The sequence below is a fragment of the Bufo bufo genome, chromosome 3 (genome assembly GCF_905171765.1).
Source record: "Bufo bufo chromosome 3, aBufBuf1.1, whole genome shotgun sequence".
NCBI classification, from domain to species: Eukaryota; Metazoa; Chordata; class Amphibia; order Anura; family Bufonidae; genus Bufo; species Bufo bufo.
This window is the reverse complement of record NC_053391.1, coordinates 319,840,176-319,852,768: the sequence shown is the minus strand read 5'-3', so window position 1 is coordinate 319,852,768 and position 12,593 is coordinate 319,840,176. Positions and strand designations below refer to the sequence as shown.

The 12,593-nt window shown below is 42.6% G+C and overlaps 1 protein-coding gene across 1 annotated transcript; it reads left to right on the top strand.

The window, feature by feature from the left end:
* The first annotated feature begins 7,621 nt into the window (after positions 1-7,621).
* On the top strand, positions 7,622-12,170 carry LOC120993775 (protein kinase C delta type-like). Its single transcript, XM_040422247.1, has 10 exons — positions 7,622-7,943; positions 8,135-8,223; positions 8,352-8,522; positions 8,771-8,822; positions 10,440-10,485; positions 10,595-10,796; positions 10,909-11,100; positions 11,230-11,346; positions 11,440-11,606; positions 12,086-12,170. The coding sequence occupies exons 1-10, from the start codon at positions 7,622-7,624 to the stop codon at positions 12,168-12,170; spliced, it is 1,443 nt and encodes a 480-aa protein (XP_040278181.1).
* Positions 12,171-12,593: the final 423 nt, after the last annotated feature.

Genomic DNA, 12,593 nt, shown 5'->3' with positions numbered 1-12,593 from the left:
GGCATCTCGGTATTCCCGGATTTATCTGCGACAACCCTGGCCAAAAAGAAGGAGTTTGCCCCACTCACTAGAATCCTGCGGGACAATCAAGTCCGCTACTGGTGAGGCTTTCCGGTGAAACTTATAGTTGCACATAACGGCACATTCCACTTGTGCACAACGCCGCGGGCTGCAGAGCAGAAATTGTCGGCCCTGAGCATTCTACCTGCTGGCACTCCACCAGCAGGTGATCCTCTTCGCGAACGAGCAAAGATTTCAGTGGACTGGAACCCGACCTGAGCAGGACTGCCCAATAGTATTTGGCACCCCCTTCTCTATGGGGCAAAAGCCCTTTCCACCACTATACCACTTTGAAGCACTGTAATACTGCTTCTACTCTTTATATGTTAACTTTTGCGTTCTATGGTTTCTTAGTTTTTCAACTCTGATGTTTTTGGAGGCTCTACCTCCGGTTAAAATGTGTGATGATGTCTACTCCCCATATACGTCCCTATACCTTTGTCCGAACGGAGCAGTGTTAAGCTGGTATACTTACTATCTCGATGGGGGTTAAAATGTATTCGCTGAATGTTAGGGGATTGAACTCCCCATTTAAGAGGAAAATGTTATGGGCTGATGCTATGTCCTCACACTGTAATGTACTAATGGCTCAAGAAACCCATTTGCTGCTGAAAGATAATCATAGATGTACACATCCTGATTTCCCACATATCTTCTACTCTCCCGCGTTTAAGAAAAAGAAAGTAGGAGTTTTAATAGCGATAAAAAGGAATGTAGCGTTCACTTTGTCCTCTTTAACGACGGACAACAAGGGCAGATATATTATAATAACGGGTCTATTAGATAACCTACCAGTGACGATAGCCACTGTCTATGCACGTAACAGCAAACAAATATCCTTCTTCCGCAGTTTTTTCCGCAAACTCAAAGCAGTGGCGTCAGGCTCCACTGTGATTGGGGGTGACTTTAATATACCTGCAAATGCAGATATGGATTGTAATAACTGCACCCTGACACACAGACGGGACCTCAAATCCCTCATAGCTGAATTTCAGCTTCATGGCATTTGGAGATACCTCTATGGCGGACAACGTGACTATACTTCCCTCTCTCTGCTCACTTATCACAATCCAGAATAGATTATTTTCTTATTTCTACTGATTTGCTATGGAAGGCCTCAGACTCAAGCATAGGTCTCACGGCTTGGTCTGATCATGCTCCCATAACTCTTGAGATCCAAACAGGTTTGCCAAGTCCCTCCCTCCACAGTGGAGACTGAATGCTTACTTGCTGAAACGGCTAAAAAAGGGTTGAATATATAGACAAATCCATTGGTGAATTTATTGATATAAATGATAGTCCAGGGATCTCGGCATCTACCCTCTGGAACACACACAAGGCGTATATGAGAGGTATTCTACTCCAACTTTCTTCTCGTTTTAAAAAACAATGGCTCAAGCTCCTCTCATAGGCACTAGAGTCACCAAAATTGACTCAGAATATAAACTGCACCCCAGCCCTTCACTCCAAAAACAACTATTTGATGCAACGGCTAATCTTAGGACCATTCTGTTATACGACCAAGAGCGCTTGCTTAGACGAATAAAAGGCCACCTATTATAATATAGGCGGCAAAGCGGGATCCCTACTCGCTAGAAGGGTAAAACGCAAAAATGCAACAAGCAGAATTGCCCATCTGAAATCAGAGAATTCCCAACTCATTACCCATCCCCAAAAGATTTCGGAAACTTTTGCAGAATATTATGAAAACTTATATAACCTACGCAATAGTAGCTCCACTTCCCAGCCCCAGTCTGAAGGCATAGCAGCGTTCTTAGATCGTTTATCTTTCCCCCGCCTGTCAGAGTCTGATCTAAACACCCTAAATGCCCCTATTGAAGCCCTAGAAATAGAACAGGCGATACGCTCAGCCAAATTACATTCTGCCCCTGGCCCAGACGGTTACATAAACGAATACTATAAAACTTTCCGGAATTCCCTGACCCCACTCCTGCAGAAGCTATTTAACACCTTCTTATGCACAGGCCACATCCCCCCTGAAATGTTAACCGCGACGATAGTCACATTACCTAAACTTGGTAAACCTGCAGATTCTCCTGTCAATTTTAGGCCCATATCCTTATTGAACACGGATATCAAACTTTTTTCAAAAACTTTAGCCTCTAGACTCCCCAAAGTTCTTCCAACTTTGGTGGATATTGACCAGGTGGGGTTTGTGGCCGGCAGGCAATGCTGAGATAGAACCAGGCGCATCATAGATCTCCTGCATATGGCAGAACTTTCTAGGTCCCCCACAGTGTTCCTGTCTCTAGATGCTGAGAAAGCATTTGATAGGGTGCACTGGGGGTACCTGGAAAAAGTACTCCAAAAATGTGGCTTCTCGGGACCTATCGTGAGAGGTATCATGGGATTATACTCAAGCCCTTCAGCCAGAGTATTGGCCTCGGGGTTCCTCTCCAGGACATTCCACATAACAATCGGTACCCGACAGGGGTGCCCCCTGTCTCCTTTAATCTTTGCACTGGTAATGGAACCCCTTGCAGAAGCCATCAGGTCAAATAGTGCCATAGGGGGCATCCCTGTCGGTGTGCAACATCACAAGTTGACCTTATACGCTGATGATGTGATCTTAACCATGACTAATCCTAAAAAATCACTAGTAGCTGTGTGGGATGTCTTACAGAGGTTTTCTGAAATCTTCTATTACAAAATTAATGTCTCAAAATCCAATATACTACCCCTGTTCATACCCCTGTTCAAAACAACATCCAGAATAAGTTTCAGTTTAACTGGGAATTTGACCATATCACTTACCTATGCATTATGCTAACCCCATCAACCCAACAACTGGTATCCACAAATCTTAAAGCTCTAAAGAATGATCTGCAAAAAGACTATGTAAACATGTCTGCTCATAATCTGTCCTGGATAGCTAGGATAAACCTAGTTAAAATGCTAACCTTACCAAAGATTTTGTATAAACTGCAGTGTATTCCAATGCGGGTGCCCATAAATACACTCAACCAAATCCAGAGGGAGATGCTGATATTTATATGGGGCAACACCAAACATAGGATTTGTAAATCGGCTCTATATCCAGCCATGCGTAGGGGTGGTTTGGGGGTGCCGGAAGTGAAGACGTACTATTGGGCCTCATTACTCTCTCAGGCCAAGGAGTGGTGGTGTCCGTCCGGTCCGCAGAGATGGCTACAACTTGAGGAAGCGTTAATTAAAGGATCTTCCCTTAGTAGTTACCTCGCTGCTCAATTTCTGGGCCAGCTGCACAGCAATTTACACACAGGGCCTATGGTGGCTACCTCTGCGGCCTGGAAACATATGTTATCTAGCCTCAAATTTTCACAATTCATGGATTGGAAACAATTTCCTTTAAAAACACTAGAATTCCAGGTTTGTCTCTTTCCCCTTGGTATACTAGGGGCATTGTAACTATAGGGAAACTCTTTGATGGCCAACATGTAGTACAATTTGAGTCTCTGCATAGTCAATACACCCTGCCTAACCACTATTTCTATCAGTATCTCCAGGTCCAGCACCTCCTGAGCTCACTCCCTCCTCTTACAAATGAGAGACACCCACCCATGGTCATGGCAGCCGTTAAATTCTTCACCCTAGCTCCTTTTACCAAAAAAGGGCTATCCATAATGTACCAACTCCTGACCTCACATTATACTGAACACAAATTGCAATTTATGACCAGATGGGAGGAGGAACTTGACACTACGTTTCCACTGACAGCATGGCAAGACGCGTTGTTTTGGGCAGTCAAACCATCCAAATGCATTAACCATGCAGAACAAAACAGAGAAATTCAGTAAAGGTGGTACCTTACACCTGATAGGCTAGCACATGTATCAGCAGGTTACTCGCCAATTTGCTGGCGTGGTTGTGGCCAAAAAGGTACTCCTGCTCACATATGGTGGTTCTGCCCTCTTATTAATCCCTTATGCCAACAAGCACGTGATCTCATTGTCAAATTTACTGATCTACCCATTGATTTAACCCCACAACTAGCTATACTGTGTATCGGGCTTAATGATGCTCCCCACGACCAGAAATGGGTGATTGCACACATACTTACGGCTACGCACAAGGTGATAGCTCGTCACTGGAAACAAAACGTTACTCCCCCTCTTCTAGAAGTTAAAGAGGACCTTTCCCTGATTATTACACTATGAAATAAGTATACAGACATGTAGAGCGGTGCCCGGGGATCTCACTGCACTTACTATTATCCCCGGGCGCCGCTCCGTACTCCCGTTATGCCCTCTGGTATCTCCGCTCACTAAGTTATAAGAGGCAGAGATTTCAGTCCCTAAGTTATGGTAGGCGAAGTCTGCCCTTGTTTTGCTCTAGCGCTGGCCAATCGCAGCGCAGAGCTCACAGCCTGGGAGGTTATTTTCTCCCAGGCTGTGAGCTCTGCAATGCGATTGGCCAGCACTACAGAAGAACAAGGGCAGACTCCGCCTACCATAACTTAGTGAACGGAGATATCGGAGGGCATAGCAGGAGAACGGAGCGGCGCCCCGGGGATAATAGTAAGTGCAGTGAGATCCCCGGGCGCCGCTCTACATGTCTGTATACTTAGTTCATAGTGTAATAATCGGTGAAAGGTCCTCTTTAACCAGCTGGTAAACCAGCATATGCAACACAAAATTATCTACTCGCCTGACCTGCAATCTAGAACCAGGTCCCTTAATCAATGGATGCCATGGCTCTCAAGTATACACGCTGTACCTCTCCCTGATGCTTTACTATAACCGAAATGTTAAAGGGAGTCACCTACATAACATGTTTTAAACTGATGATATAGCTGTGTGGGAGGCAGATCCATAACACTGATGGTACCCATGTTTAGTTTTTCAGAGCCTCCAAAGTACCTAAAATAAAGTTTTAAAAATATGCAAATTACCCAAGTGCCCAGGGGCGGAGAGTGTGCTGCAAGTGCCCAGTGCTCCCCGCCTTACTTGCTCCTGACTCCTCCCCACTGTATCGTCCGGCCAGCCCTGTGTCCTTGCTGGGTCATTTTCGTCTCCATTCATAATCCAGAGCCTGTGCGCTTTACCGCCGGTGTACGTAACTGGCGCATGCGCACGGCATATCATGCCCAGACCCGGCGGTGAAGCAAACAGGCACTAGATTATGAATGGAGATGAGAATGACGCCGCAAGGATACAGGGCTGGCCGGACGATACAGAAGGGAGGAGTCAGGAGCAAGTAAGGGGGGGAGCACTGGGCACTTGCAGCACACTCTCCGCCCCTGGGCACTTGCGATAGGTAATTTGCATATTTTTAAAACTTCATTTTAGGTACTTTGGAGGCTCTGAAAAACTAAACATGGGTACCATCAGTGTTATGGATCTGCCTCCCACACAGCTATATCATCAGTTTAAAACATGTTATGTAGGTGACAGACTCCCTTTAATGTATTTATAGCTCCTTGAACTGAAAAATTTGGGGATAAAGCAACGTTTTATTGGATATGAAAGTTAATTTTTCATTTTTATAGCCAAAGCATTCACTTCATCCTTTGATTTATTCTGTGAGGGTTGTAGTTTCCAAAATGGGGTCACTTTTTGGAGTTTTCTTTCTAGGTTTACCTGAGGGTCTCTTCAAATGTGACATGGCACCTAAAAACCATTTCAGCAGAATCTGCCCTCCGTTAACAATATGTCGCTCCTTTCCTTCTGTGCCCTGCCTTGTGCCCATACAGCAGGTAACGACCACATATGGGGTTTTTCTGTAAATCGGGTAATAAATATTGAGGTTTCTTTGGCTGTTAACCCTTGCTGTGTTACTTGAAAAATTACATTTTAAAATGTCCCCTCTACTTTGCTTTAATTCTTATGGAACATCTAAAGGGTTTAATAAAGTTAGTAAAATCAGGGGAGGTGTAAAATCAGGGGTGTATTTTCTAAAATTTGGTGATTTATGGGTGGTTTCTACTGTGTAGGCCCCACAAAGTGACTTCTTAACTGAACTGGTCCTTAAAAAAGTGGGTTTTAGAAATTTTCTTAAAATTTTTAAAATTAGCTTCTAAATTTCTAAGCCTTCTAACTTCCTAAAAAAATAAAATAACATTTACAAAATGATGCCAATATAAATAAGACATATGGGGAATGTAAAGTAATACCTATTTTATGAAGTATCACTATCCATTTTAAAAGCAGAGAAATTCTAATTTTGAAAATAGCGATTTTGCAAATTTGGGATTTTTTCTTATGCATAAGGGTAAAACATATCAACTCAAATTCACCACTAACATGAAGTATGGTGTCATGAGAAAACAATCTCAGGATGGCTTGGATAAGTAAAACCATTCCAAAATTAACACCAGATAAACTGACACATGTCAGATTTGAAAAATGGGAATCCGGCATTTGGTCCAAACTGGCTGTTGCTTGAAGGGTTTGATGCGATTGAATATTATACAAAGCAGCAAATAATATACACACATAGCAGTGTCAACCTACTCTATAAATATATCACATTATGTAAAATGATTGCTAAATGGTATAAAAAAAAGTAAATAAAAAAAGTTAATAAATTACATAAAAACATAGAATGCTCTAAAATGCTAGCAAAGAAAAATACAAAAGTAGCATAAAAAGGCCTTAGGCTACATGTACATGACAGTAAAAAAACGGACATGTGATGGATGTTTTTTTAACGGCCATCACACATCCATTTTAAGGCCAATGGTAGTCTATGAGGTTATTTACCCGGCAGTTGTTTTGACGGCCAGTGAATAACGGATGTCAAAAATGTTCTATCTTGTCTGTTTTTCACTGACCGACTGCTGCCATACAATTGAATGGGTCCGTTTTTAATGCCCATTTCTCAGAAAGGCATCAGTGAAAAAAAAAGTCTGTTAAAAATGGACAGTTTATCCGTTCTTAGGGGGTCATTCACACGACCGTATGAATGGGTCCGCATCTGTTCCGCAATTTTGTGGAACGGGTGTAAACCCAAACATTTTCAAAGAAAGAGCATGTCTTATTCTTGTCCTAAATATTAATGATGTATCCTTAGGAATGTCTATCCTTGTGTAATTGGTAGCCGACAATCAGCTGAATGAAGGGACACCATGTCTACCCTGGACACAATGTATAATTTTCCCTAACTAGATGCATAATTAGAGTAGAATTGCATCTTGTTCCATTGTTAAACTGTTTGTAGAGGAGAGTTTTTATTCTGGGAATAAACTGGATATAATATAAATGATAAATGCTAGAGAGACTTAGTAAATAGAAAATCATGGACCTTTAAAACTGCTGATAAACACAGGCCTGTCAGCCAGGCTGATGATGTTACAGGTACCCGTAATGTCATGTCACCTTTGACAGCCAGCCATGACACAGGTACCTCTGTAAAGTCATGTAACCTTTAGAATGTGGTGATGTCACAGATGCCTTTGTGATGTCATATAACAATTGATTCTAGCTTTCTGCAGCCTGACTTTCGGCCATATTTCTTCATCACTTGACGGGTGAAGGCGACTTTTACTTGCGCTCAGCAAATTTTGGTTTTTTTCAAAGACCAGAAAAGAGGGCCTGTAAGCCAAGCCGTTCCAAGTGTCATCATGGAACGTGCTGAAGGCGCACAGGACCTTCCTCAACCCAGTGACATCTATGGGCTGAACATGGAGGTTCCAAAGAATCTTCCGAAAAAAAGAAAAAGGAAGAGAAAGAGGAGAGTTCAGCCGCCAAATAAAAGGAGGAGAATAGAAACATCAGAGAAGGCGAAAGATGGCGGCAAAGAAAAAATGATCAAGGCTTCGAAAAGACCTGGAAGCCCTATACAGGAGAGTATCCTAAAAAAGAGGAAGAGGGGAGAAAAGACAGGGGGGAAAGCTGAAGATGGACCCAGCACATCCTATAACACTGAGATGGAACAGCTGTCAGGTGAGTGCAGATCTAAGACACCTAGAGCCAATATCCCCCAATAACGTATCAATGGGTTTGCCCACTTATGAACATGATTAATGAGCATTTTTGTCTTTCATGCCCCATAAAACTCTTATCCTCTCATAACATAATTACTATTGGAGGCCAAACGCAGGAATATTAACTATAATGTCTCTTCTCTCTACCAGTGACAACCCCAGCAGAAACCCCCATCATTGTGACTGGACTGGAAAGCTTCACCTTCCATAAAATTCTTGGAGAGGGTGGTTTTGGTAAAGTAAGTATCAGGAGTTGTTGTCACTTTTTCCTTATGTGTAGTAATATGACTATAGCAAAATCAAGATTTCACGTCTTCTCATGGCAGGATGCGCCGTTCCTCAAGTTCTAATGTTCTGTCTCCTCTAGGTCATGCTGGCCACACATCCCGACTGCCAACAACAACTGGCAGTGAAGCTGGTGAAGAAGAGGGTCCTGCTTCAGAACTTTAGAAACAACGTTCTGATTGAGCGACAGGTCCTGGAGGTGACTGGGAAAAGTCCACTATTCACCCATGCTTATGCCACCTTCCAGACCAAGGTAAGAGTCTTATTCACTACTGGGTTTTGTGAGTAGGTCAGTTCTTTCCAACCCCATCCTACTTTTGCCAACATTGTTGTACTTAAATGAGTTCCAAGACTTGCACTATGATGGTAGGTCAACCTGAACCTCTGGCTTCTTCTACTTGAGAAGCATAACATCTCCAAAGCAGGGTATATATATGCACTCTAATATTCCATAGTTAAGTTTTTTTGAAACTTACATGATATGCTCTATCTTTATCACAGGACTATGCCTTCTTCATCATGGAGTTTCTCAGCGGAGGAGACCTACAGTCATGTGAAAAAATTAGGACACCCTTTGAAAGCATGTGGTTTTTTGTAACATTTTTAAAAAATGGTTATTTCCTCTCCGTTTCAACAATACAGAGAGATTAAAGTAATCCGACTAAACAAAGAAAACTGAAGAAAAGTCTTTTCAAGATCTTCTGTAAATGTCATTCTACAAAAATGCCTATTCTAACTGAGGAAAAAGATAGGACACCCTTGCCCCTAATAGCGAGTGTTACCTCCTTTGGCTGAAATAACTGCAGTGAGACGGTTCTTGTAGCCATCTACCAGTCTTCGACATCGGTCTGAGGAAATTTTACCCCACTCCTCAATGCAGAACTTTTTCAGCTGTGAGATGTTTTAGGGGTTTCTTGCACGTACAGCCCTTTTCAAGTCACCCCACAGCATCTCAATGGGATTCAAATCTGGACTTTGACTTGGCCATTCCAGGACTCTCCATTTCTTCTTTTTCAGCCAATCTTTGGTTGATTTACTAGTATGTTTTGGGTCATTGTCATGTTGCATGGTCCAGTTCCGCTTCAGCTTTAATTTTCTAACTGATGGTCTCACATGTTCTTCAAGCACCTTCTGATACACAGTAGAATTCATCGTGGATTCTATGATGGTGAGCTGACCAGGTCCTGCTGCAGCAAAGCAGCCCCAAACCATGACACTTCCACCTCCATGCTTCACAGTTGGTATGAGGTTCTTTTCTTGGAATGCTGTGTTTGGTTTACGCCAAACATGTCCTCTGCTGTTGTGTCCAAATAATTCAATTTTGGACTCATCTGTCCAAAGAACATTATTCCAGAAGTCCTGGTCTTTGTCAACTTTATCTCTGGCAAATGTCAGTCTGGCCTCGATGTTTCTCTTGGAAAGCAAAGGTTTCCTCCTTGCACACCTCCCATGCAAGTTAAACTTGTACAGTCTCTTTCTGATTGTAGAGGCATGTACTTCTACATCAACAGTAGCCAGAGCCTGCTGTAGTTCTCGAGATGACACTTTAGGGTTTTTGGAGACCTCTTTTAGCATCTTGCGGTCTGCTCTTGGGGTGAACTTGCTGGGGCGACCAGTCCTGGGCATGTTGGCAGTTGTTTTGAAAGCCCTCCACTTGTAGACTATCTTCCGGACAGTGGAATGGCTGATTTCAAAATCTTTTGAGATCTTTTTAAATCCCTTCCCAGACTCATAGGCTGCTACAATCTTTTTTCTGAAGTCCTCTGACAGCTCTTTTGCTCTCACCATGGTGCTCACTCTCACTTCAACAGTCAGGAGCACACCAAACTAAATGTCTGAGGTTTAAATAGGGCAAGCCTCATTCAACATGCAGAGTAACGATCTACTAATTATGTGCACCTGGTGTGATATACCTGTGTGAGATCTGAGCCAATTTAAGAGGGAATACATGTGAGGGTGTCCTATCTTTTTCCTCAGTTAGAATAGGCATTTTTGTAGAATGACATTTACAGAAGATCTTGAAAAGACTTTTCTTCAGTTTTCTTTGTTTAGTTGGATTACTTTAATCTCTCTGTATTGTTGAAACGGAGATGAAATAACCATTTATTAAAAATGTTACAAAAAACCACATGCTTTCAAAGGGTGTCCTAATTTTTTCACATGACTGTAGGTGACCTCATACATACCAAAGCCCCATTCACCATTCCAGTCACCAGGTAAGGCAGAACATAGATATCTTAGATAAAGACAATAGTTGTCAGGAACATCCATCTTTATATCATTTATTGGTCTCAATGTTGATGTTTTCTCTTTTTTTGTGATCAGATTTTTTGCAGCTAAGATCATCTGTGGGCTGCAGTTTCTCCATAACAGAGGCATCATACATAGAGACATAAAACCAGAAAACATCTTAATGGACAGCGCCGGTCACTTGAAGATTGCCGATTTCGGTCTTGCCGTGATGAACATCTTTGGGGAAAGGAAGATCTCACAATATGCCGGAACTCTTAGCTACATGGCACCCGAGGTGAGGAATCATCTATGTGCTTCTCATTGTGCACAGGGCTGGACATCTCCATGACTTCTGCTGCTCTGGACAATGCTCTTATTTGTTTATTGTCAACCTGATATTTCTACAGATTCTTCTGGAGAAGCCCTACAACACGGCAGTGGACTGGTTCTCAGCTGGTGTGACGATATATCAGATGGCTACTGGCAAATATCCATTCTCTGCCAGTATATTTCCTGAAAAAATTCAGAAGTCACTGATCAATGATGTTCCCACCTACCCAAAACGACTCGACCCACAAGCCAGAGACCTCATAGAGAGGGTGAGTATAAAAATATATAGCAGTACAACAGCGGCTAAATATGACATTGAAAACTAGGGACTACATTGGAAAGTGTGATCTACAATTCTGAAATGTCTTCAATATATTTTTTTCCAACTCTTAATCAAGTCACCAGAAAGTCGCCAGTTAGCGGTATGTAACATCAGGGAACATCCATTTTTCATGGACATCGAGTGGACAGATATAGAGGAAGCAGCAGCTTGTCCACCATTCCAACCAGGACCAGTAAGTACAGGATCCAGGGAATATGTGGGTAGTAGTAATGTTCCATTGTGCCCTTTCTTGTTAAACACAGGATCTTGGATCTTCTCTCCACAGCCATCAATGATGACATCGAAAAAAATAAATGATGTCCTATCCTCCACCGAAGCCAATAAGCCACCAATGGCCGATAAAGATCAAAAGCTATTCTGTGGATTCACTTTTGCCAATGCCAGATGGCAGGTCATAAAGCCAATACAAGAACCTGTCATACGTCATCGCAGGTGGGTCATCGCAAATGAGAGGGAAATATGGGGATTATTGAAAGTTCCCTCCATTACCTGTAATTCTATCAGCAGAGTGTGGTGTGGAGTCCATTCACTGATGGAAGCTTATAGTCTGCTGATGGGTCTACAGGGTAAAAGTGCAGGTGGTTACCACTATTACAATGCTATTTTATCTCTTGGCAGAACATTTGGCAGAATTGTGAGAGAGATCGTCCACAGGATCTGGAGGAGGATAAACCACTGGAAGTGAGCAGCTCCACTATATATACAGATGTCCGCAATAGATCAGTGGGAGAAAACCATCATGTTATAGCAGAGCCTCTTGATGACATCACACTCACCAGGAAATCCACCGAGAATTGCTGTCCTTGTATGAGCCTCAAATTCCAACCTCTGACCTCTATGTACTCTCCTGACGACTTATCGGTACTGTGATACAGTCCTGGTCCTTCAGTTTCATTTCCAACTGCCACTAGGAGTAACCTGAGGATCATAACCTGCAGAGTAGCAGGAGCAGAGAAGCAGCAGGAAGTCGATGAAGATTCTTCCACGAATCAATGAATTGACCGCCAGCGCTTCTAGTCCACAAGCTGCCTCTTGTACCCAAGGGAAGGGTAGTCCTTACGCCATGGTTCCCTAGAGGTTTCCTCCACAGGGGGTTTTTCCTCTCCTGCGTGCCAACGGATAACAACATCAACAAGAAAATGGTAACTTGTTGGACTCTGCCCTCAGTGTTGATCACACCATCCACTACAGGGAGTGCAGAATTATTAGGCAAGTTGTATTTTTGAGGATTAATTTTATTTTTGAACAACAACCATGTTCTCAATGAACCCAAAAAACTCATTAATATCAAAGCTGAATATTTTTGGAAGTAGTTTTTAGTTTGTTTTTAGTTTTAGCTATTTTAGGGGGATATCCGTGTGTGCAGGTGACTATTACTGTGCATATTTATTAGGCAACTTAACAAAAAACAAATATATA